This window comes from Dryas octopetala, chromosome 2 (assembly GCF_963921425.1).
Source record: "Dryas octopetala chromosome 2, drDryOcto1.1, whole genome shotgun sequence".
NCBI classification, from domain to species: Eukaryota; Viridiplantae; Streptophyta; class Magnoliopsida; order Rosales; family Rosaceae; genus Dryas; species Dryas octopetala.
In genome coordinates this window covers 18601082-18625840 of record NC_141367.1, presented here as the reverse complement: position 1 = coordinate 18625840, position 24759 = coordinate 18601082, and the positions used below count along the sequence as shown (strand labels likewise).

Below are 24759 nucleotides of genomic sequence, written 5' to 3'. Positions count from 1 at the left end.
AAAGGAGGAAATGTTTCAAAGGAGTTGTGGTTCAGACAAAGCGATTTGAGCTTGTAGAAGAAGTTGGAGGAAGAAAAAAAAAGTCTGAATCTGTGGTGAAAGGCCACGTTGACAAAATAAAGTAGGTCCACTTCTGTTACAGAGTTTAACGGTTGACCTAACAATTAATTTAACAGAGAAACAACATTGCAATAATTTGAAAGTTTGAGTTTAATATTGATACATTTTGAAAATCAAGGACCAATTATTTGACCTAACAATGGTGCAAAGTGTAAAATATTGTCACAAAAAATAAACATGCCATGTTAGTGTTGATTTTATTTGATTGGAATATGAAGTGATATGATAGGAACTTGGTACCAAACTACCAACAGAAGATGACTCCATTGTCACCCGTACCAAAATCTCACTCACCTTGACAGGTCCTCGTTGAATATGGGATGCTATTCATATGTAGTTACGTTGCCAACCATTTATTATTACATAACCATAATAAATTAATATAATAATCAATCATCTCTTCAACGCCACCCTAACAAAACACACACTAAAAATAAATTTTCTTTTTCTTTTATAAAAAAGGAAACATGAAAATCCGACTTTTCTATTTTCCTAATCTGAAAATCCCTTCATGGCCAAAAAAAAGATAAAACTGAAAATCCCAACTATTGTCTGTTGCCGCCACGTAATATCATCGTCGTGAAAAAAAAAAAAAAAATTGGAAATCGAAAACAAAAACGCACAGAAAATAGAAAGAGAGAGGGAGGAGAGACAGCAAAGCGGGGGGAGATCTGCCAGAGCCGAAGAATTTCACAGAGCTCTCCTTCTCTCCGATCAGATCGGATTCTTTGTCCGTACAAAAATTAGGGCTTTATATGCTTTCCAATTTCATACAAGTTTCCATTTTTGCCTTTTAGATTCGAAATTATACGACCGTTGATCGAATTTTGTCCCTCATTCCTCGATTCATTGATCCGGAGCCGCTGTGATTTTCTAGGGTTTTTTGTTGTTGTTGCTGTTCTGTAGGGTTTTGATTCATTAGGGGTTTGTGGGGGTGATGCCGGGAATTGTGCATTTTTGATATGTATGAAGTTGTTTTGAGTTTTGGGATATTCAATGGCTTCGGCTCAGGTATTGCCCAACGCGCGGAAACAAGAGCATTTGGAAGCTGGGAAGCGCCGGGTATTGCTTCTATTCGATTCCCATTCAATTTCGTACAAGATGTTCCAATGGAATTGTGCGCATGTGTACAATTTTGTGTGCATTTATAAGCATTTTATGCAATGGAAAATGTTGAATGATGGTTCTTCGTGCTGAGTTTTAATCCAATTGTTTGGTTTGTATCTTTACTGTCATAATCTATACCCTGCAGCTGTCACAATGTAGATAATATGTGCCCACTAATGGCATTTGATTAAAAATATATGTTTTTGGTTTATGAATTGTTTGTTTATGTGATTAGAAACGGAACAGGATACTAGGATGAAGATTGAATCTTTTGATGTTTTTAAGATTTAGCAGTATTGTTGTTGCTTCGGATAATAAAGTATAAACAAACTATGCAACGAATTGGTGATGTTTACCCACGTTGCCTTTTTAACTAAATGCAGAACAAGAATTCTTCATTTGTGGACACCTTATGGTAGTAAAGAAAGAGGAAGAAAAGCACAATACATTTAAAAAATGTAATGATTGGCCATGTTTTCGCAATTTTTTTATTTAACCGACAAGGTTTCTTGATAATGGATTCAAGTTTTAGATTAGGGTCAATATAATTCAGTATTTTTTTTGTTAAAAACGTTTTCAGAAAATTGTCTTCTAGTCAATTCCGTGGATAATGACATACTGAATGTTTTCTTATTTTTGGTTGTCAAATTTAACAAATATTTGGTTCCCCCCCCCTCTCTTGCAGCTGGAGGAGTTCCGTAAGAAAAAAGCAGCAGAGCGAGCTAAGAAGGCTTCATCCACTAGCCAAAACAATGTCTCTGAACTTAGCTCAAATGAGAAACAACCATTAGAAACTGACGTTGTACGAGTTACAGTGTTGGATGGAGCGGGTACATCTGATGGACCTAGTGGTGCTTTTACTGAAACCTCTTCTGTATTATCCAACAATGACGACAAAGCAGTTGATTTTTCCCAAAGAAAGGAACAAGCTTTTCTGAATAATGCACATGGTAGTCCTTCAACAAACGATTTTAATGCATTTTCTGCAGTTCAAGTGCAGAAACATGTAAGTGATCAAGAATATAAGAGATATGGTGTTTTAGGGTTTGGTGGACCAGTAGATGTTAATCATAGCCATGGGACAAATGGGATGAATAATGAATTTGAAAAGTATACTGGTAGCTTAGGTATGTTACCATATGGGACTACATCTGATCAGTCTTTTGCTCTACGCCCACAAGCAAGTCAAGATTTTGATAACCATACAAGTCAATCCAGTTTTCATGGGAGGAATGACTTTCAGTCCAAAGAACATAAAATTTCTTTAATGGATTCTTTAAGTACAGATTCTGGTTCTTCTCATCATTCTATTGCAAAAATCTCACCTCAAAACTCTGTCAGCAGACTCAGCACATTGCTACAAAGTGAGGGCAGTAATGTCAGCACAGTGGCTGGTGGCCCTAAGTCATCTACACTTTATGAAGGTATTTTTATATTTTTCCGATTTTGATTTCCATGGTGTATTGATCTGATAATCATAGTTTATATATTTAATCTTAAATCTTCTCTTTGGAGGAAGATGCTGACTGTAGTTATTTTTGGAATTTCATGTCAGACTTGATCCAACCTAGTAACAGCATAAGAGGGTTTCCTCATGTTGGGAAAAACTTGCATGGTGGTTTGTCTAGTGTGGAGATTGCACATGTGCAAACACCTGAATCTACTGGTTTTGGATCTGATGCTGGGAGTTCCTCCAATCATGCATCGCTATATTCAGTTACACCTGATACTAATTCTAAAAGATCTCGCCCGTCTTTCCTTGATTCTCTTAATGTGCCTAGAGCTTCTTTAGGGACTCTTTTTCAACAAGCTGAACCTGAGGAGTCATTTATGTCTAACAGTTTTAAATCAAATGGCATGAATTCCCTTGGATTTTCGTCTTTCCATAAGCCATCTATGGATGATGAAACTGTGAGACCCTTTCCAAAGCCTGAAACTGGTGCACTTCATGCATTTGAGCAGTCCAAGAAGTCTTCACTTTCTCCTAGTGATGGGGTGGACCAGCGAAGGCCAATAGTTGAGGAGAACATCATGGAGAGAAAACACGAGTTTTATTCACCTAAACAGAATGAAGATTTTGCTGCTTTGGAACAGGTACCGGTAGTCCCTTATTTTCAGCTGTTGAATTTTTACACGTGTCCACTGGTCTATAGTACCATATGGTTTTGTGGTGGATCTTAGGTTGGAATACTGTCAAACAAAAAAAATTAATGAAAATTTAACTATTCTGTTTGTTTACTTAAACAGTGATGTCACCCTTCTGAGCTCCTTGCTTGGTAAAATTATTTTGGTGAGTGTTTTCTGTATTTATCTTGTTTCTTGTTATGCAGCATATTGAAGATTTGACACAAGAAAAGTTCTCTTTGCAACGAGAACTTGAGACTTCACGTGCTTTAGCAGAGTCCTTGGCTGCTGAAAATTCTTCGTTGACAGAGAGTTATAACCAACAGGTTCTCCTGCATGACATGATATTGTGGCAGTACATTTGTTTAACTTTTTAGCGTGCGAATGTATTATGAATTATGCATGCCTCATACATCTTGTATTACTTTCTGTTTGCCTTTTGTATCCTAATATAAATGTTTTTTCATAAAAAAAATGATGATGCTCTTTGTTCTCCCTATAAGTTCATTCGTAGTGCCATGGCTTCATGCTAACTGTTTTTTCTATTTGCTTTTTCTCCAGAGAAGCACTGTCGACCAACTAAAATCTGACTTGGAAAAGTTACAGGAGGAAATCAAGGCCAAGCTGGTTAGTCAATTTTCCCCTTACTGCTGATCACTGGCTATGGTGATGTTAGATGGGTTGAATTTAATTTTCGATGGGAAATTGCAGTATAGAAGACAATAGGACTGACTTCTCTAGAGTTGCATGACTTGGCTCCTAGTTTGTATTCAATATATTTCAGTTCATTATGATTTTGAATAGATTGGGGTTGAAAAACATGCTTTGTAGATGAACTTTAATTTATGTGTGAAATTTCTAAGTTTCAGCTTTAAGCATGGCCTGCGTTTATTATAACATCATTTATAGTTTTTGCAATACTAACTGAAGGATGTACCTTTTAGCATGTATGAGACTATCATGTTTATTTTTAACTGAGATAAATAATTTTAAGGGTTATGCTATGCACGAGTATTCCTTATTGGACTATTTTTGATATAAAAGGTCTCGTCTCACTCTTTGATGTTTACATGTTTAATTATATTTAAAGTACCACACATATCACATATGTCCTTAACTAGTTTAATTCCCTTCATTTTATTTTCTATTAATTGTAATTTCTCTTTTGTAATTCTATGTCGATAGGTGGAACTTGAGGCTGTTAGAAATGAGTATGCAAATGCACAGCTAGAATGTAATGCAGCTGATGAACGTGCCAAGTTATTGGCTTCTGAAGTTATTGGTTTAGAGGAGAAGGTAGTGTTTTTTCTTGGTATGTTTGGGTTTTAGGCACTGCCTTTAGAAAGAAGTTTTTGATTTCCATGGGGATAAACCCTTCTTTTTTTGTCTGAAGAAAGTGACATGCGGGATTGGAAAATTGTAATGGAGATGATTGGCAGAAACATATGATGATATGTTTTTCGTGGATGTGACCTAAAGTGCTTGTACTTTTGAAAAATATAAAAGCTGTCCTTTGTGTGTGTATGTTTGCTCATATTGAAATAAGTTGGGTACTGAAATTGCTCATCCTTGATAGATATTTTTTCATTGTTCTTTTTAAATTCAAATTATTATATTAATTTTCGTAGGCACTCAGACTAAGGTCCACCGAGCTAAAACTGGAGAGGCAATTGGAGAACTCACAAGCTGAAATCTCTTCGTACAAGTATGATATTCTTTTACTTTGCTGTAAAATAAGAATTTGTGAACATATACTGCACCATTTATTTGATTTTTTTTTTTTTTTTTTCTATCACCAGAATGCTGTTTGAAGCGAAATGGTTATTCCTGTGTGAGAAATTTAAATTGAATTAGAAATTAAATCTGAAACATGTGACAGTTGTCCTGAAAATAAAAAGTTTACTGAGTTGTGAGCTTTCTTTGTTTTTCTTAATTTTTTTATATATAGGAGTGGAGTTGTGAGCTGTAGAATGGATTAAGTTTAGAAACATTCTGTGCGTTTGGATTAGGAACTTTGAGGTGAGATTTTGGGTGAAGAAGGGATTTAAAATCCCATATTATTAAGGTACTCTATTTGTGTTTGGAGAACATAAGAAAGGTTATGTGAATTCTCGGAGGGACTTTAAAATGGGATTGTCAAGCTTAAAATTCTTAAAAACCACATTAGCAGATATTTCCAGATCCTAAAACAGTGGGATTTTAAGAAAGAAGTTGCCACCGCCGCTGCGACCACCACCACAGCCATTGGTACTGCTACTACCACCGTCACCACCCTGCCATCACCATTGCCACTGCCACCTGCCCACCACCCCTTCTACTACCATTGCCGTTGCTGTTGCTACCAATGCAACCACCACCATCACCGCATCCATCACCCCTACCACCATCGCCATTGGCACAACCGTCACCCCTACCACCATCACCATCCCCACTGCCAGACATCCCATTGCTACTATTGTCACCATTGTTGCCACCATCAATGCCGCCATTGTAGCCATCACCATTGCCACCACTACTTTCACCACCACCACCGTTGTCATCATGTACCACCACAATTGCCATCGCCACCGTGGTTGCCACCACTCCTGTCATCAACGTCACCACCATCACTACCAATCATATTTACAGACTGATCCTAGAAATTAGAAATTCTACATTTCTATCCCATAATACTAAATGGGCTAGTCACCAAAAAATTTACAAAAATCCTGAGGCTTCAAATCTTGTGTTTTCAAATCCCTTCATTTTGAAACTACTTGTCGATTGCTTAGCAACACAATTTTGTAGCATTCTTTCCTTGAAGCATGTTGTCTTGGCAATTCATCTGAGTGGGGGTCTCTTCCTCTCACGGTAGGATCTTCAATGTGATTGTGGACCAAAGTGCTTACTGTTTATCTAACAGAAAGTACTATTGGCGGGAGATCATAGCAATGCACTTTTGGACTGAAGTACTACTGGTTATGTAACAGAAAGTACTATATTATCGCCATAAGTTTCTTATAGTTTTGGATGGCAAGGCTTTTCAATGAACTGTGCAATTGTATCTCTAGTATATTCCTTGTCCCTCATTCAGTTGAATATAATTATTTTCTTGCTTGATTAAGCTTTCAGTTTCTTAAATTTTCTGACCAATTTCTCTGAAAATGACCATTCTTACTGAATCGTTGCAGAAAACGAATGTCTAGCCTAGAAAAAGATCGTTCGGATATGCAGTCAACTATCGAAGCTCTTCAGGAAGGTAAGTGTGCTTAAATTGTGATCCACAATAGAAATTTATTACTTATTTTCAATAATGTTGGTTGCCATATAATTTATAGAAAAACGAAGTGTTAATAAGCTGTGAGGGCGGAGTAACTCTGTCTTGAAATTTTAACATATTTCTTTGTTAATTTCTGTGCTGTATAGCCTCTTTATGATTTGCTATTGCTCATGACCTCTCGATGTGGAATTTTACCTTCTGGTGGCTTTGCCAGAGGTGACAAATTGCTTCTGGCATGCCTCTTTAATTTGTATAGTCTAGGCTTTCCAGTGTCTTGTTGCCAATTTAAGCTACTTAGAGCTTAATCAAGCTACATTCTTAGAAATGTAAGATTGAACTTGTACAAGTGCAAGCAGACTGTATCTCCCTGTCCTGCCTCGAAAGACAGCAATCATTTAGTCCATTGAGTTCTGCTAAGTTTCTGCACCTTTGTATTTTATGATTTTTGTGACAAATTGAAGACAGCTAAGAGCGCTGGGAATTGAATGTAGCAGAGGCCCTTGGTTGAATTGATGAAGGGTGGGGAAGACTGGTTTGTGTATGAGGGGGGGGGGGGGGGGGGTTGGGATTGCTGTACGGCAGCTCCATCCAGAAATAAAGGTGTATGTCGATAAATATACACTTGTTAGGGCCTTATTTGATGTCTTCTTTCCATCTTTCTTGTCTGCAAATTGGCTGACAGGTGCTTGTGGAAGCCATGCCAACAAGGGCAGGTGTTGTGCAATTAGTAGTCAGCCTCTTCTATCATTCTTTTTAGTTTGGTATCCTGACTTTTGAATTGATAGACCATAAGGATTTTTCCACTTGAAAAAGCTTTCCACTAATGTGAAAGTAAATTTCTCTGGTATTGTCTATGCTTGCAAAGTTGCAATGCTTTCTACTTATTCATTGTTATTCATCTGGTATAGAGAAGAAGCTGTTGCAGTCTATGCTACGGAAAGCTTCCACAAGTGGAAGGAAAGTTGATGATAACAAGAGTACCACGAATAAGAAAGATGTGTATACTTCTACAGAAGATCTTGGTAAATTTAACTCTTGTTTGGATATTGTGCTTAAATTAATATTTCTATATTCTAATAATAAGTACTGATTCATAGTGAATGTGGTTAGTTGGTTGGTGGCCATGGTTCTGTTAGTTAGTGCATGTGTTGTTACTGGTTGAACATGTGTCTATCTTACATTCTTAATGGTTCAACTCAAGTTTTTGTTTAAATTAACAGCAGGTTTGATGATTGTGGAGAAGGCTTGGTTGTTTTTGGTCTTTGTATGAGAAGTTTATTGCTTATTTTTCTCCATATTAAGTACAAAGTACTATGTTTACATATAAGCTTTGAACTGATGAATGAATAAGTGTTGTAAAGAAAATTTACGACTTTGGTTTGTCCTTTTGGGTGTTGCATTCACTGATTGAAGCAAATGAAGATGCTATTCATGACACCGTAGGCCAGGAAATGCGTGATGCCTCCAGTTTCCCTATGCTGCCTGCAAATGGAGAGTCAACTTTTGATGTTTCATCTGTGAATATACCTCCTGATCAGATGCGAACAATTGACAACATCAATACACTAATTTCCGAGGTACCATCTATCCCTTATATTTTCTCAATGATCAACTTTTTCCGGTTTAGTCCTTTCTTTGACCTGAGATTTTTCTCGTAAAGTCTAGTCTAATAAATTGGATATCTACTCTCTCTTAGCAATGGACCTTTCTTGTTGTAGTTTGAATGATTTACTAGTTGAAATATATTAGTGAGTGGCACTCATAATCAATGCTGGAGCTTTCTTGTTGCAGTTGGCATTGGAGAAAGAGGAGTTGATACAATCTTTGGCATCCGAGTCATCTCAATGTTCCAAGTTGAAGGTATCATTATTCTAGAATTTTAACTCATATAATAGTCTAGTCCTTTTTAAACTGTTAGTATATAGTCTTCTTTAAGGGGAAGAAAGGAAGCTTTCTTCACGAGTGCTAGATATGTTTTGGTGTTGAGGCCATTCTGTTTGATACATCATTACAAAAGCATTACCCATGCAAAATGGCTTCTGAGGTATTGTGGCCAAAATAGGCATATGCACTTCTTGTTTTACATTGAACGTGTGGACTTGAATCAAAAGAAAGCTTAGTTCAAGCACAAGATACTCATGCTAATGCCAATAGATGTATTTTTGAAACTCATATCAAGCACGTTGCCTATTCATGGGAAAAGAGACACCAGATGGGTTTTGACCTGGACTTCTGGCCAGGTCAAATCTCTAAAGACGGGACATGTGCAATTAATTTATATTTCTTTGTAATATTTTCTAGTTGTTTTAGTTTGTGTGGTAAATAGTCATTTTTGGCATGTAGTGACTTGCACTCTCTTGGTACTGAGGATGATCTATCTCAGTATGATCTACACTCTATACTCTTCTATGGTGGAAAATGTGGTTTGAAGTCGAATCCTTAAATTAGCAGTCATTCAATTTTGTTATATCTCTGTGTTATATGGCTCATAATTGTTTCATTAGACCACAGATTAAAATCTAGGAATCTAGGTCTTGCCTTTTGCAAAGTTGACTGTTTTGCTTTCCATGAATAAAGGAGCTGAACAATGACTTGTCACGGAAGCTTGAAGCTCAAACACAGAGATTAGAGCTTTTGACTGCCCAAAGTATGGCGAATGAGAATATTCCTGTCAGACAACCCAATTCCCGTGATATGCCTGACAACACTCCATATGCAGATCCATATGCAGACGAAGGTGACGAGGTACTGTATTTTCTCTTTTAATGTAAAGTTATTTATACTGGCTTCACTTTAGTTCCCAAAAACCAAACAGCAATTTTGTCTATAATTACAAATGTCTTTTCTGATCCAAGCTGATGGTTGTCATATTTTGCCAATGACGTTTCTTGGAATCTTCATCTTCAGCTTCTCCCTTTTTTCTTTTTCCCACTCCTGTCCTGTTCTTTTCTTTTCATTAGTTTATGCATGGATGGGTTGGTTGTTATAGAAATATAACCTTTATCTATATTCTCTTATTTAGGTAGTGGAAAGAGTCTTGGGATGGATTATGAAGCTTTTTCCTGGAGGGCCATCAAGACGAAGACCTAGTAAGCTTCTGTGACATGCAAGTCAGTCAGGGGTGGAACATAGAGGGGACTAAGAGAGGGGCCATGGCCCCTGCAAAGTTTTGAAAAACGAATACCATTTTATTCTTCTAAAAAATCAACGTGTTGAGCATGTGTCACTTGTAAAATCATTTTTTCTTTTCTTCTATTCTATTCTTTTCATAAACATTACAGAGGTTTTCAGTAAATTAAATCAAATACCATTTAACTCAAACCTCACAGTATTCAGATACTTATCCTTATGGTTATAGACTTATAGGTATATGCTTGTTTATTTTTCTTTTTGTATTTTAGTGATTAATATTGCTATTTGTTGTTTTGTTAAGAGTGGCCCAACTTTTTTTATGTAATTTTTTTCCCACATTTATACTTACAAAAAACTGCAGCCATTGGTCATTTATTCTTGTAATTTCGTTTGTTTTAAGAACCATACCTCTATAAAGTCCAATTTTTTAGTTTAAAAACCCTCTTAACCTAAACACTAATGGAATACAATTAGTCCATGAACAATTAAACGTCAAATGAACGGAGCATATTGTCCAATGTGTTTGAGGGCATGCTCCGTGAAAGTCTTCATTGGGGCGGGCCGGTAGGGTGTTTCATTTCACAATCACATTGTTATGTGAACTGCACGTGATGGGTAATTGTGAGATTGATAAGGAACTTTCCACCCTAGGTTTTTGGCCATCTCCTTATTTTTGATTCAATGGGATTTGTTGATTGATCTCTCTTAACATAGTTCATGTTGATTGACAATGGTAATAAAAAGATAAATTTAGGAGAAAGGGAGGGGGAAAACCAACTCAATCTATGACTACCAACTACCAAGAAGCAATTGCTGAAAAAGAAATATTTACAAACACAATAACTAACATAGTTCATGTTGATTGACAATGGTAATAAAAAGATAAATTTAGGAGAAAGGGAGGGGGAAAACCAACTCAATCTATGACTACCAACTACCAAGAAGCAATTGCTGAAAAAGAAATATTTACAAACACAATAACTATTTAGACTTCCAAGAGGTTTTTTCTAATGCAGGATTAATGTGGGATGTGAGAAAGCTACGCTTATCATGTGCGTTCAAATACTCTCGCATATCCTCCATTAGAGAATTCTTGCATTAAGCAGAATATATAATCAAGAGTCTCATTTCTCATTATTTATTCCATTATCAGCCTCAGTTTTCTTGGACCAGTTTTGCAACAAAGAGGCTGTGATACACAAACTGAAAACAAAGGAAATTAAGCATTTATTCATGATGAGTTGGTAGGTCTCAGGCTTCAGATACAAGCATTTTCCTTACGCGTTTCATATGGGCCAACAGTTTTTGGTAGTCAGGAAGGTTGTCTTTGACCACAGGAACTTCCTTGAAATTCTGAACCCATGCATGCAATCGAGGTAGACTGTTGGGCTCCAGCAATTTGACCCCCACCATTTCTTCGATGGGTTCAAACCAGTGAGCCAGCCATCCATGTGTTATGTCTACTAGTCCAATGCTATCACCCCCAAAAAACTTCTTGTCTCCAAGGCCTTGCTCTTCCAATATTTTCAGTGTTTCCAATACTCCTTTTATTGTCTTTTCTCTCTCTTCTCCAGCAGTACTTAATCCGAAGAATGCTTGAAAAGTGGGAACCTGATCGATGAACCAAAAATATAATAAGCACTTGTAACATGCATATGCTTCATTTTGAACTAAAATGAATCATAGCTATTTGATATGGTTCTTTTATAATAAACCCAACAAAAAGGTTATTAATATTTATTTACAAGGTGGAATCCATATAAAAAATGTGGGATCAATCCAGACATAAGGCTAATTACATAACATAGCAGCTACGTCATCCTCTAAGTGAGTTAAGAGGGTGTGTCACTATTATATGGTGGACACATACCTATGTCATAAGAGGTATGTCATATTGACGGACTGACTAAAATTTTTGACAAACCTAATGCTCATCTTATCCATAAGGACCATAACAAATTCAACTGGTTAGGGAAAAAAACAATTTAACTATATATCTGATTAATTAGCATATGCATGAGTCAATTTCAGCAAATTAACCAGATCGATCAACATAATAGATTTGAACCCAGTTGAGTTTCTCAAAAGTATCAAACATATATAATTGATTTGAGAGTTGAAATTGAAGTACCCGAGAAGCATAAAATTGTATCCAAAAGCGAGCCAAGGCTCTTTCATGAGCATCTTGTGGCAGCAGAGGATTGTGGGGCCAAGTCTCTTCGATGTATTCAAGGATGACAAGGGACTCAGCAATGGGTTTGCCACCATGAACAAGCACTGGGACCTTCTTGTGAACTGGGTTGTAGTGCAATAGCAATTTACTCTTGTTCGAAAGGTTTTCTTCTATGTGCTCATATTTCACACCCTTCAGTTTCAGAGCCCATATCACTCTGTAAACAAATGGGCTTGCCCAAAATCCCAGTAGCTTCACTTCTTCATCCATTGTTGATGTCAGGTCGTCAAGGCAGGAGGCTGATAAATACCACTCTAGATTTGACTTGGCTTCTGTTTGAAATGAATGAAATTGATTGGCCTTTTTATTTTTATTTTCGGCTAAATTATTATTTTGGTTCCTATAATTTGGACTATTTTGTCATTTTGGTTAATCGATTGTGACTTTTTTTCTTTCATTTAAAGATAAATTAGCAACTCCGTTTATTTTGGTAGATGGAACAACCATGTGCCATGCAAGTGGAGATACCAAAATGAAAAATAGCCCAAACTATAGGGGTCAAAGTAAAAAAATAGTCCAAGCTACTTGGATCAAAGGTGGAATTGGTTCACGCTATAAGGACCAAAATCGTAATTTAAAAGAACTTAAAAAAAAATGCCTATCTACTTGAAAGACACATGATCATTCTGTTAATTAGTCAGTTTAAATGGAGTTGCTAATTATTTGTCTTTAATTGAAAGTTTTTCGAAGAATAGGAGCACAATGATGAAATTCATATCATATGAACCAAAGTAAAAGATGTTTCAAACTTTGAGCACTCAAATTATGATTTGGCTTTTATTATTTTCTGTTTTTACTTTTATTTGTTTTGTTTAGGTATATTATTTTTTTGTTACATTGGAGGGAGTCCAACTCATCTTAATTCATTACTTATTGGTCATATTACAATTAAGTAAATTCTCATAAGACAAGCTGTAAAGTCAAGTATTTTAGGTTCAAATTTGTACAAATATAAAATTTGTTCAATACATTAGTAAGTGATTAATGTAACTATCTGTTGAGTGGTTGATAATAATACATTAGTACAATAATGTGTTTTGACTGACATACCAAAGCTTTTTTCTCAAAATCGTTGACAACTACGCTTAGTTTTATTTCTCTTCCAATCGGCGGGGGAACTTGGTAGAAAACGACAAAACAAATGGCCTTCTCAAACCTCCCATTTTCAAAGATGGGATTAATTCGTAAACTACTTAATTTTCACGCTCATACTCATTAATTATATGTAGAGTCATAGACGTGTGTATGTCACTATGTGGAATTTACACAATGGTGGGGTGATCCTGACCTTGAATATTTGAATGTGAGACTAGCTTGGAGGAGGGTTGAACATGATGGATGTTAGTCTGATCTTCTGTTTCCATATGCTTATTGCAACTATATTTAAAGCTATGTCGTTTCATGTTCTAAATTAAAAATTTTTAAAATAAATTTTAAACCTAAAATGATTGGACACAAGTCCAATATCGACACCTAAAGTATAAGCAGACTTTTCAAAAAAGAAAAGAAAAAAAGAATGGGAACAGAAAAGAAAAGTTCCACAAACAATAAATTTGTCAACAATTTTCAGAGTCCACAATCCATAGTGACTGATCATATATATGATATATTTCATGAGTCCAGAATGTTCTCTGCTATTTTTATTGCAACCTTTTGCAAACAGAAGGGTTTGGCAATAGGCACACAAAGTTGAAATAGTATAAAATGAGCACACATATCACACATACATTTATACTTATCCAAAAAGCTAGCCAATTAATATTGTGACTATCTACTAGCTAGTGCTTCAGGAAGAGGCAACATAATTCTCTCTTACATTTTTCGTATAGGCAACCAGTTTTGGTTGATCAGGAAGGTTGTCTTTGATGACAGGCACTTGCTTAAAATTCTGAGCCCATGCATGAAAGCGAGGCAGAGTGCTGTGTTCTATCACTTTCATCCCTACCACTTCTTCCATGCATTCAAACCAGTAAGTCAGAGGTCCATGTGCCATGTCTTCCATTCCTATAGTCTCACCGCCGAAGAACTTCTTGTCTCCAAGGCTTTCTTCTTCCAAGATTTTCAGAACTTCTTGTAATTCTTTTGCTGCCTTAATTTCTTGTTCTCCAACAGCTTGGTAGAATGCATTAATCGTGGGCCTTATCTAGAAAAAGAACGAAGAAGATATTGAGTAGTTTTTTTTTTTTTTTTTTTTGGTGATTAACTATAAATAAACAATTTTTCAAAGGCTATTATTATTATTACTATTATTATTATTATTTACTAAATTAAGTAGAGCTAGCCGACCTAAGCCCAAGGAGAGCAAGGCTTTTTTCTTGTGTCCCATTTAGAGAAAAGGCAATAAAAGGGGTCCAATACAACCTTATTTGAGGCGCTAGAAAGAAAACTCACTGGCTTGCATGTCAACAAGGTATATCAAATTAGCTACAAAATACTTTCTCACGTGTAATTTCTATCTTGTATGTGAAAGGCGCATGAGAATTAATATATATATATATAGGCTCCTTGTATTGAGGTATATCTCAATTTATTTATGTTGAGGTATACCCTATTGGGGCCCACACGAATCGTTTTATGTCAATCCGAACCGTTCATTTTTTACATCTCCATTGATAGATTATCCCTGCAAAAAATTAGCCAAATCGGAAATCATTTGACTATCTAACTTTGATCAAATAAAGAGTTAATTACACTTACACCCCCTGAGGTTTATCGTCTTTTCACATACACCCCCTGGGGTTTCAATAATTACACATACACCCCCTGAGGTTTCAAAACTGTTACATATAACCCCCTATAGTGAGACAAAAAATGATGAGAAATTATGCAAAAAGGCATACTAAGCGATAAAATGACCTAATAAGATTACTCAAGGTGTAAGGTTCAACCTCAATACAAATATTTTCTTTTTTGTTTATTTATTTTTTTCTCTTGTAGGGGGTTATATGCAATAGTTTTGAAACCTCAGGGGGTGTATGTGTAATTATTGAAACCTCAGGGGGTGTATGTGAAAAGACGATAAACCTCAGGGGGTGTAAGTGTAATTAACTCTCAAATAAATGAACGAACCAAATATTTTTAATGAAACCGTCCATTTGTTTTATCAAAGTTAGATAGGCAAATGATTTCCAATTTGGCTAATTTTTTGCAGGGATGATCTATTAATGGAGATGTAAAAAATGAACCGTTCGGATTGACACAAAACTACTCGTGTGGGTCTCAACAAGATCATACCTCAACATAAATAAGTTGAGGTATATCTCAACTTATTCATGTTGAGGTATACCCTATTGGGGCCCACACAAGTCGTTTTATGTCAATCCGAACCGTTCATTTTTTACATCTCCATTGATAGATTATCCCTGCAAAAAATTAGCCAAATCGGAAATCATTTGACTATCTAACTTTGATCAAATAAATGAACGAACCAAATATTTTTAATGAAACCGTCCATTTGTTTTATCAAAGTTAGATAGGCAAATGATTTCCGATTTGGCTAATTTTTTGCAGGGATGATCTATTAATGGAGATGTAAAAAATGAACCGTTCGGATTGACACAAAACTACTCATGTGGGTCCCAACAAGATCATACCTCAACATAAATAAGTTGAGGTATATCTCAACTTATTCATGTTGAGGTATACCCTATTGGGGCCCACACAAGTCGTTTTATGTCAATCCGAACCGTTCATTTTTTACATCTCCATTGATAGATTATCCCTACAAAAACTTAGCCAAATCGGAAATCATTTGACTATCTAACTTTGATCAAATAAATGAACGAACCAAATATTTTCAATGAAACCGTCCATTTGTTTTATCAAAGTTAGATAGGCAAATAATTTCCGATTTGGCTAATTTTTTGCAGGGATGATCTATCAATGGAGATGTAAAAAATGAATCATTCGGATTGACACAAAACTACTTGTGTGGGCCCCAACAAGATCATACCTCAATATATATATATATATATATATCAAGTAAAGTCAATGGACATATACATAGGCGGATCCTATATGCGAATTAAAAAAGTTGGTTTAACATATAATTTCCTTTGCTCCAAATTGAAAGAATTGATCTAGGATAAATTTAAATTAAGTTATCTAGGATAAAGAAGTTAACAAATTAAAGAAATTACGAGGTTATCTAGGATAAAATCATACCTTATCAACTTCAAATTGTATCAAAAAACGAGCCAAGGCTTTTTCATGAGCATCTTTTGGAAGCAATGGATTCTGTGGCCATGTTTCTTCAATGTATTTAAGGATGAAAAGGGACTCAGCAATGGACTTGCCACAATGGACAAGCACTGGGAGCTTCTTGTAAACTGGGTTTCCCTGCAAGAGCAACTGGCTCTTGTTTGAAAGGTCTTCTTCTATGTACTCATAACTCACACCCTTCAGTTTTAGAGCCCATATCACTCTGTAAACAAAGGGGCTTGGCCAAAATCCTAGTAGCTTCACTTCTTCCATTGTTAGTGTACGTTTGATCAATGTTACCGTCCCTTGGTGCCTGCAAAGTCAATTTTTAGAAGTATTTGTTATACTACTTTGTTTCTTGCTTGGGCGATTAGATTCAAGTTTGAAAATGCATGGAATATAAAAATTTTTAAACTTATTCTTCGTTTTAATGATATTAAATTATGCCGCCTAGCCTTAATTAATTAATTACCTTGGTGGGTCTTATAGTTGAACACACGAATGTGCCCATGGGCGATTAGATTTCTTGTTTGGCCAAGTGCTCAAGTAGACTCAACGGGTTTCCTGGAAATTTCAACTTTTTGCTTCAACATCTCTATGTATCGTGAAGAAAACAGATCGGCAATAAAGGAAAAACATGCATATCAACTGAAGTTAGGTCCTACATACACCTTGCTTTTTTTCTTATATATAATTAAGCAAAAGATCCTTAATTGTATTTAGATCCTAAATTTGCTAAGTAAACCCTATTTTATTCTTGTAAATTTTATACCCCATTTTTTCATTTGAAAAAAAAAAAGGAATTAATGTCATTTTGGTTGACAGACTATTTCATTTGTATCATTTTGGTCCTCATATTTTTAATTTGAAAAATTAAGGACTCTGACTTTTTTAATTTTGCCAATTGAGGGTATTACGTCAATTTACACATTTTTCATCTAAAATTCTGTTTGCATAGTACCATGTGCCAATCACATGGGGTCATTTTTAGGGCAAAATTGTCCCTTCCATTTATATCTTACCCTTTTTCCCTTCTTTATTTCCCGCAAATTTGGATGAGAAATATGTAAATTGACGGAATAATCTCAATTTTCTTAATTTTCTAAATTAGAAGTTTTGAGACTAAACTTATATAAGTGTAATAGTCTGGAAACAAAAAAGACGTTAATCCCAAAAAAAAAAAACAAAATCAGAAAATCTGGATGTAGTTTCGGTAGGCTGGCAGCTAATTAACGCCAAGTTGTTGGGTCCGAGATACACATGGATAAAAAGACGAAATTACTCATACAAATATGGCCATGTAAAGGGCGATTTATATATGGATTATTTGACATAACTGACGAAATTATGTAAGTTAAATTTCAGGGGTATATATAGTATTATAGTTTGGGGACAATGGCATAATTAAGTTATAGATTTATTACATTGTAATGTTCTCTACTAATTTTATTCCAATGGCACTGCTCCCTTTCACAACAGATCGAAGGGTTGGTACACAAAGTTGAAATAGTACAAAATGAGCACACATATAAAAAGGTAGCCAATATTGGGACTACTGACTAGCTAGTGCTTCGGCCTGCCAAGAAAATTTTCTCTCTCATTTGTTTCATATAGGCAACCGTTTTTGCATGATCAGGAAGGTTGTCTTTGATGACAGGCACTTGCTTAAAATTCTGAGCCCATGCATGCAATTTAGGCAAAGTGCTTTGCTCTACCACTTTTACCCCTACCACTTCTTCCATGCTTTCAAACCAGTAAGTCAGAGGTCCATGTACTAAGTCCACCAAACCTATAGTGTCACCACCGAAGAACTTCTTGTCTCCAAGGCCTTGTTCTTCCAAGATTTTAAGAACTTCCTGAAATTCTTTTGCTACCTTTTCTTGTTCTTCTTTAACTGTACTTTGGAAATATGCAAGAATAATGGCCCTTATCTAAAAATTGAAAGAGAGAAAATATCAATTAATTTGTTGCTGCTGCTGCTGCTGAAACAATTATATTTTAACGCAAAAAAGAAAAAAAAAAACTGTTAGGTAATTGATATATGGGACAATACCAAACTAACACACTTCCCCATGTACAACCTCTTACATGCGGAGTTGACGCAAAAAAGTACAAACATGTAAGTTCAACTCTATCAGTACAAAGCGATGAAGAAGAGGAAAATGGAGATTGGAGCTGAGATTCTAAACACTTTCTGCAACTAAGGTTCTGATATATGAACCACAAAAACTTAAGTTGTTATGAAATAGGCCAACAATATATATATATATATATATATATCAAGTTTATATAAAATATAATTAGGCTTTTAAGGCTATCCATCACTTAATAGTACGTAGTTAAATTTTTCTAACAATTGGTATAGGTTAATTAATAATCTAAACTATCTGTATCCTATGACTTAAAAATTAAGTTAATTTAATTCCTTTTAAAATTGTATATGCAAGTGTATGAGTGTATCCACAGGTAACCAATTGATTAAAGTACTTATCTAAGATAATTAAAATCACCTTATCTACTCCAAATTGTATCCAAAAACGAGCCAAGGCTTTTTCATGAGGATCTTTTGGAAGCAGTGGTTTGTCTGGCCATGTTTCTTCAATGTATTCAAGGATGATAAGGGACTCAGCAATGGGTTTGCCACCATGGACAAGCACAGGGACCTTCTTGTAAACTGGGTTGCACTGTAATAGCAACTGGCTCTTGTTTGAAAGGTCTTCTTCTATGTACTCATAGTTCACACCCTTCAGTTTTAGAGCCCAAATCACTCTGTAAACAAATGGGCTTGACCAAAATCCTAGGAGCTTCACTTCTTCCATTGTGTCTTTGATCAAGGTTAGAGTTGTTGATACCAAAGCAAAGTCAATTTATAGCAATGTTACAACTACCTTGCTTGGAAGATAAGTTTCAAGAGTTTGAAAATGGAATAAACAAACTAAAATTGTTAAAATATCTCTTCATTTTGAGGATATTAAATTATGACACCTAATTTTTTAATCAAGCTTCAGTAATTAATTAATGACCTTGGTGGTTCTTATCGTTGAACATTTGAATGTGTCCAAGTGGTCAAGCAGACTCGATCAACTAGTTTCCTGGAAATTTAATTTTTCATATATGGATCCCTATCATGAAGATTGAAGAGAATAAATAAAATTAAAAGTGAAAAAATATATCAATATGGACCCCTTTAACTTTGGCCCGTGCCTCACTGAATTTGATTTCTGAATTTTAATTTGACTAACTTTGGCCTCTAAATAAAAAATAACTCTGTTTTGAATACCAACACAATATGATCAACACAAAAAATTGAATCAAGACCTGTCTTCAGGAGATCGAGTCAAGTGAAGCGACCGCCTCAATCTCCTACATACATGTTTAGAATCCCAAATTTTATAAACTCCCTATACAATTGTGTTATGCCCAATATAATAATTTTTTGAGTACTCTTTGAAAATAATCATGTGAATATACATAGAGAGATCGAAGGCCCATTTAATTTTATGGTTTGTCTCAATTACTAACTAGCTAGTACTGCTTCCAATCGATACAAATTTCTCTCTTACATGTTTGATATGGGCAACCATTTTTCCGTGATCAGGAAGGTTATCTTTGATGACAGGCACTTGCTTAAAACTCTGAGACCAAGCATGCAAGCGAGGCAAAGTGTTGGGTTCTAGCACTTTCATCCCTACTGCTTCTTCGATGCATTCAAACCAGTCAGCCAGGAATCCATGTGCTAAGTCAACCAAGCCTCTATTGTCACCACCAAAAAACTTCTTGTCTCCAAGGATTTGCTCTTCCAAGATCTTCAGAACTTGCTGTAATTCTTTTGCTGCATTTTCTTGTTCTTCTCCAACAGTTCGGAAATATGCATGAAAAGTGGGTGTGATCTAGATAAAAATGGGAGAAGATATTACAATTAACCAGCTGTTGTTGCTGAACAATGATATTTTAATCAACCTTTAAACAATTTATTAATTGTTATATCATTTATCAAATAGTTCTCTAAAGGAACAAATTTTGAGCGAGCATTTATGCACTCGATCAATAGTTGGATTTAATACAATATATGAGTTAATAGTATTAGTTTCAGCATATACCAATTTAATGGTGATTATATATACATTATATGTTCCTCATGATTGCTCAAATAATCAAAATGTGTTCCTCATTAGAACAATTTTGTATCAAAGAGAAGCTCAAAGACATAAATATGAAAAAAAAAAAAAAAAGGATCTCTAAGGGCCTGTTTGGTATCCAACTCAAATTTTTTTTTTCAAAAATTAAGATTTTTTTTTTAAATTAGAGTTTTCAAAATCAATTTTTAAAATTTGAAAACGTGTTTGGTATAAAATTTGAAAACAATTTTTAAATTTAAAAAATGATGACATCTAAAAAAAAAAAGAAGTGTAAACAAAAAAATGAGAAAAACGATGTTTTATCATTTTTAAAAAGAGGCATGTTTTTGAATTTTTTTTCTAAAAACTGTTTTTAAAAATGGTCTACCAAACACATTTTCTTGACTAAACTTGTTTTTTTATTTTTGAAAACAAAAAATAGTTTTTGAATAGAATACCAAACAGGCCCTAAGTCGTCCAATGTAATTAAGCTGGGACAAAGGTTTTTCATGTATATATTAATGTAAAGAGGAGATATACGGATCGATTAGACAAATGCTAGACCCGTAAAACTTTAATTTAGAGCTAATAGCCTAATAGCCTAATAGCCTAATACCCTTACATTGCACATGGAGAGGCAATTATAATGTAGATGAAGGTTTCGACCCACAAGACCTCCTGCAACTATAGTTCTCATTAGATGAGTATTAATTGCTACTGATTTATATTAGCCAAGAACCTATTTTTACATAAATATGTAGCCTAATGTTTATGTACGTATAAGATAAATATGCACAACGGATCAATAATTAAATGCCTCAAAAGTTAACCAATTAAGTTACTATATTTTTTGGACAAATATTTTCTTATATCGAAAGAAACAGAATTCTGGATTTATCATAATTCTAACTTAATAAATCCACCCTCATAACTCGGACTAAGTCTCCGTTTGGGATTGCGGTGGAGGACCCAAAAACTGCTGTGGATGACAATTCTCAATCCCCTACAGCAGTTTTGGTGTTTGGTAAAAAAATAAAAAACTGCTTTCTCCACAATTCTCAACTCCCTACAGCAAAAACAGAAAGCAGGTTTTTAGGTACTTTTGAAAGCTGCAGTGACTCACAGCAACAATGAATATTTTCTTTTACCTATAATACCCTCATTGATTTTAATAATTTTTATTTGTTTATTTTAAATTAAAAAAAATGTCCATTAATTATATTTTATATTGTGATAATTAATTATGATATTTTATTTGCTGTATCAATCTTTTCATTCACAAGATTCATCAAATATATATACATATATGATTGAAATTAATAGATCCGATCTGTTCACTTTTCAGGGAATACTCATCAATGGCCAATTCCCAGGTCCAGATATTCATTCTGTTACCAATGACAATCTCATCATCAACGTCTTCAACAGCTTGGACGAGCCCTTTCTCATCTCCTGGTACACACGACGCACTCACTGCACACTCTCTTTTTCTCTACTCTGCCTCCCTGCAAATTGCAAAGATTATGCCCACTAATTTTAATCTATTAATATTATTTTGTCGGTAGGAAAAGACAAGATTACCCTATGTAATCTTTATTTTGAACCTTTGATTACAGTGCTGTTGAGATATTTTCGTTACTGTAATAGGGTCATGTGATTCATTTTACAGCTAACGAGGGCGGCCTAGCTAATACCGCGCGTACATTTGTTTAGGTATTCTAGATTTATGATTAAGAGAATGTCTGACTCGGACGCCATTGTTATTTGTTGGATTCACATTCACATTATATTTCTTGTATGCTACTTTCTTTTTCTTTTTCTTTTTCTTTTTTATTAAGTTAGATGTGGCAACAGTTCTAGATTTTCGTAGATCAAGATCGCCCATGTTGATTTGGTTTTAGAGGTCAATGCCATAGATCTGGTCACCCTTAACAATAATTTAGTACTGACCAGCTAGCTGAGCTTTCTATTCTGCATGTAGAATCTAGAAATGGACTCCTCGCCTATGATTAAGCCACATCAATTGCGCAACTGAAACATTAAATTCTTGTTATCCAACCCGCTCCCTCCCACAGCCCTCCCTCCCTCCCCCTACCCAGCCCCGACTTGGGTTTGCACTGCGAGGCCGTGCTTGGCGTGGAGGTCGCAGAGGACGGGGAGGGAGACAACGACACCGTACTTGGCGTGAAGGTCGCGAAGGACGAGCTCGATGCCGGTGTCGCTCCCAGTGGAGAGAGAGAGAGAGAGAGAGAGAGAGAGAGAGAGAGAGAGAGAGAGAGAGAGAGGGATGCGGCTGGGAGGCTGGTTGGGGGGTTGCCGAGCTGGAGGATGAGGTACCTGGTGGCCGGAGATTGGGAGGGAGGTGAGTGCATTGGGTGGTGGACGCAGGGGAGGGGAAGGGATGAGGGTTTAGGGGGAAGGAAGGCATCTAGCTTTATTTTATTATTTTTATTTTATGTTTTTTTTAAACTCAATTATTTTTTTATATTTTATACAATTTTTAAATATTTTATTTTATTTTATTTTTTTCTGTCTACGTGATAAGGGGTGAGTTTTACTTTTGCATCTATGTGTGAAAAGTGGAGTGCTGACTGCTGAGTGGTCAAGGCAAGTTGAAATGACCAATATGTCTTGCCACGTAGGCGCCACATCATCAAAATTAATGAAGGTTATGACAGAATTGAATCGAGGGCCGGGGCACATTGAAATGTGTACTATTAGGTGGCAAATTGATACAATTGAAACGAGAGAGAGTGAATTGAGATTTTGTTATAATGTCAGGGCCAAAAGTGGTATATAACCTTTATTTTATTTCATGATTGTTGGCCGGCCATAAGGTTCTTTGACCAGATAGCATTGTCTTTTGTAATTAATATAGTTTAGTAATGAAAGATTCTATTTACACAGCAAATTTGTTATTTGTTATTTTAATGTAGGGATTGAGAGAGTATTCGAACTTAAAATCTTCTCTAATATTGTAAAAAGAAATACTACTAAATTAATAACTAGTTAGTAATAAACAAATTTGTATGATAAACCCCCTTTTGTTTTTGTAAATTTTATAATCCCATTTTTCTTTTTTAAAAAACCAAAATTAATGGGTGCGCCATATTACACGACTTGAGAAAAAGAAAAAACATATGGGTTGATGCTAAATTTTAATTTAACGAAAAAAAGTAAAACCATAAAATCACAATATATCACACAGACCAATCAAACAGGAGTGATTTATTTACTTCACCCTAATTCAGAAATGATAAAGAGATTATATATTTTACAAGAGATTGACTTTGTAGCTTGGGGAGGAGGGCTTTTAATTATATAGGAGGGTTAGGGCCTAACCTTTTGTAAACATTCAATTTGGGATAAATGGCTTGGTCAATAAATGGTAGGAGCAAACATGAAAACCAGCTGATTAATTACTAGATTAAGTTTCACCTAATATGGGACTTGGGCCCTTGGCCAAGGCTATAGCCTATTTGATGAAGGTCTCTCTTGTCCTTTTGAAATATTCCACCACTTCATCCATATCAGGGAAGTTCTCTTTGATTTCAGGAATTTCACAGAAATTTTCCAACCAGGCATGCAAACAAGGAAAAGTGTCAGCTTTTATAAGCTGCACTCCAACTACAGTTTCCATAGGCACCAATACATGGACGAACCATCCCATAATAAGATCAGCTAATCCGATTGTGTCACCACCAAAAAACTTCTTTTCACCAAGTCCATGCTCTTCTATGGTCTTCAGAACTTCAAGGCTTGTGTTGATTGCCTTTTCTTGTTCTTCCCCAAATTTTATAAAAAAGTCCCAAATGGCTGGACTCTGCAAGAAGAAGAGATTAATAAAGGGGTGGGGTAAGTATATATATATATTTGTAGGTGTGTCAATTGAGCCGGCCACTCTATTTCGATCAAGTTGTTTACTTGATGAAGTTTATGGAAGATAATGATACAACTAACTAGTTTGTAGTCTGGTAGTATTTCTCTTCTCAATGTTAAAAGAGATTTCAAGTCTGATTTTCTCTCCCCAAACAAAAACAAAATAATAATTAATTAATAAAGATACAAGAACGTATTGAAAGAATAGTTGCATACCATTTCATCTATATATTTTGCCCAAAATCGGACGATGGACCTCTCATGAGCATCCTTTGGCAGTAATGGATTCTGATCAGGCCATGTCTCCTCAATATATTCAAGAATTACCCTCGACTCCGCAATCGGTTTTCCCCTATGAACAAGCACTGGGATCTTCTTGTGAACTGGGTTGTACTGTAACAGCAACTGGCTCTTGTTGCCAAGGTCTTCTTCAATGTATTCATAGCTCACACCCTTCAGTTTTAGAGCCCATATGACCCTTCGACTGAAAGGGCTTGTCCAAACTCCAAAGAGCTTCACACTGTCCATGCCAAAAGGCTAAATGGAAGGCTAATTAGTTTGCATAGAGTGGAGGGTTATATATATTG

The 24759-nt window shown here is 35.4% G+C and overlaps 5 protein-coding genes across 7 annotated transcripts; 1 reads left to right on the top strand and 4 right to left on the bottom strand.

Moving 5' to 3' along the window:
* Nucleotides 1-701: 701 nt before the first annotated feature.
* On the top strand, nucleotides 702-9931 carry BLI (protein BLISTER). 3 transcript variants are annotated; one of them, XM_086231990.1, is made up of 13 exons: nucleotides 703-1182; nucleotides 1913-2651; nucleotides 2783-3321; nucleotides 3558-3677; nucleotides 3913-3978; nucleotides 4537-4647; nucleotides 4980-5056; nucleotides 6522-6589; nucleotides 7519-7632; nucleotides 8054-8187; nucleotides 8402-8470; nucleotides 9188-9355; nucleotides 9633-9931. In XM_086231990.1, exons 1-13 carry the CDS (start codon nucleotides 1117-1119, stop codon nucleotides 9711-9713), a joined length of 2352 nt encoding a protein of 783 aa, XP_086088116.1. In that variant the 5' UTR covers nucleotides 703-1116; the 3' UTR covers nucleotides 9714-9931. The 3 variants fall into 3 exon arrangements, with proteins under 3 accessions (XP_086088117.1, XP_086088116.1, XP_086088115.1); XM_086231989.1 differs by having other exon boundaries at nucleotides 704-1182; nucleotides 8024-8187; XM_086231991.1 differs by lacking the exons at nucleotides 9188-9355; nucleotides 9633-9931 and adding an exon at nucleotides 8954-9181 and having other exon boundaries at nucleotides 702-1182; nucleotides 8024-8187.
* An 864-nt stretch (nucleotides 9932-10795) lies between these two features.
* Nucleotides 10796-12248, bottom strand: LOC147293705 (glutathione transferase GST 23-like). The gene is made up of 2 exons (XM_086231869.1): nucleotides 11874-12248; nucleotides 10796-11353 (listed from the first exon to the last, which is right to left on the bottom strand). The coding sequence occupies exons 1-2, from the start codon at nucleotides 12183-12185 to the stop codon at nucleotides 10994-10996; spliced, it is 672 nt and encodes a 223-aa protein (XP_086087995.1). The 5' UTR covers nucleotides 12186-12248; the 3' UTR covers nucleotides 10796-10993.
* Nucleotides 12249-13761: 1513 nt separating this feature from the next.
* Nucleotides 13762-16448, bottom strand: LOC147293704 (putative glutathione S-transferase). The gene is made up of 3 exons (XM_086231117.1): nucleotides 16140-16448; nucleotides 14816-14831; nucleotides 13762-14087 (listed from the first exon to the last, which is right to left on the bottom strand). Exons 1-3 carry the CDS (start codon nucleotides 16446-16448, stop codon nucleotides 13762-13764), a joined length of 651 nt encoding a protein of 216 aa, XP_086087243.1.
* A 1286-nt stretch (nucleotides 16449-17734) lies between these two features.
* LOC147293703 (putative glutathione S-transferase) lies at nucleotides 17735-19003 on the bottom strand. Its single transcript, XM_086231116.1, has 2 exons — nucleotides 18686-19003; nucleotides 17735-18106 (listed from the first exon to the last, which is right to left on the bottom strand). The coding sequence occupies exons 1-2, from the start codon at nucleotides 18992-18994 to the stop codon at nucleotides 17735-17737; spliced, it is 681 nt and encodes a 226-aa protein (XP_086087242.1). The 5' UTR covers nucleotides 18995-19003.
* Nucleotides 19004-19623: 620 nt separating this feature from the next.
* Nucleotides 19624-24700, bottom strand: LOC147293702 (glutathione transferase GST 23-like). Its single transcript, XM_086231870.1, has 2 exons — nucleotides 24389-24700; nucleotides 19624-20065 (listed from the first exon to the last, which is right to left on the bottom strand). The coding sequence occupies exons 1-2, from the start codon at nucleotides 24698-24700 to the stop codon at nucleotides 19697-19699; spliced, it is 681 nt and encodes a 226-aa protein (XP_086087996.1). The 3' UTR covers nucleotides 19624-19696.
* Between the last annotated feature and the right edge of the window lie 59 nt (nucleotides 24701-24759).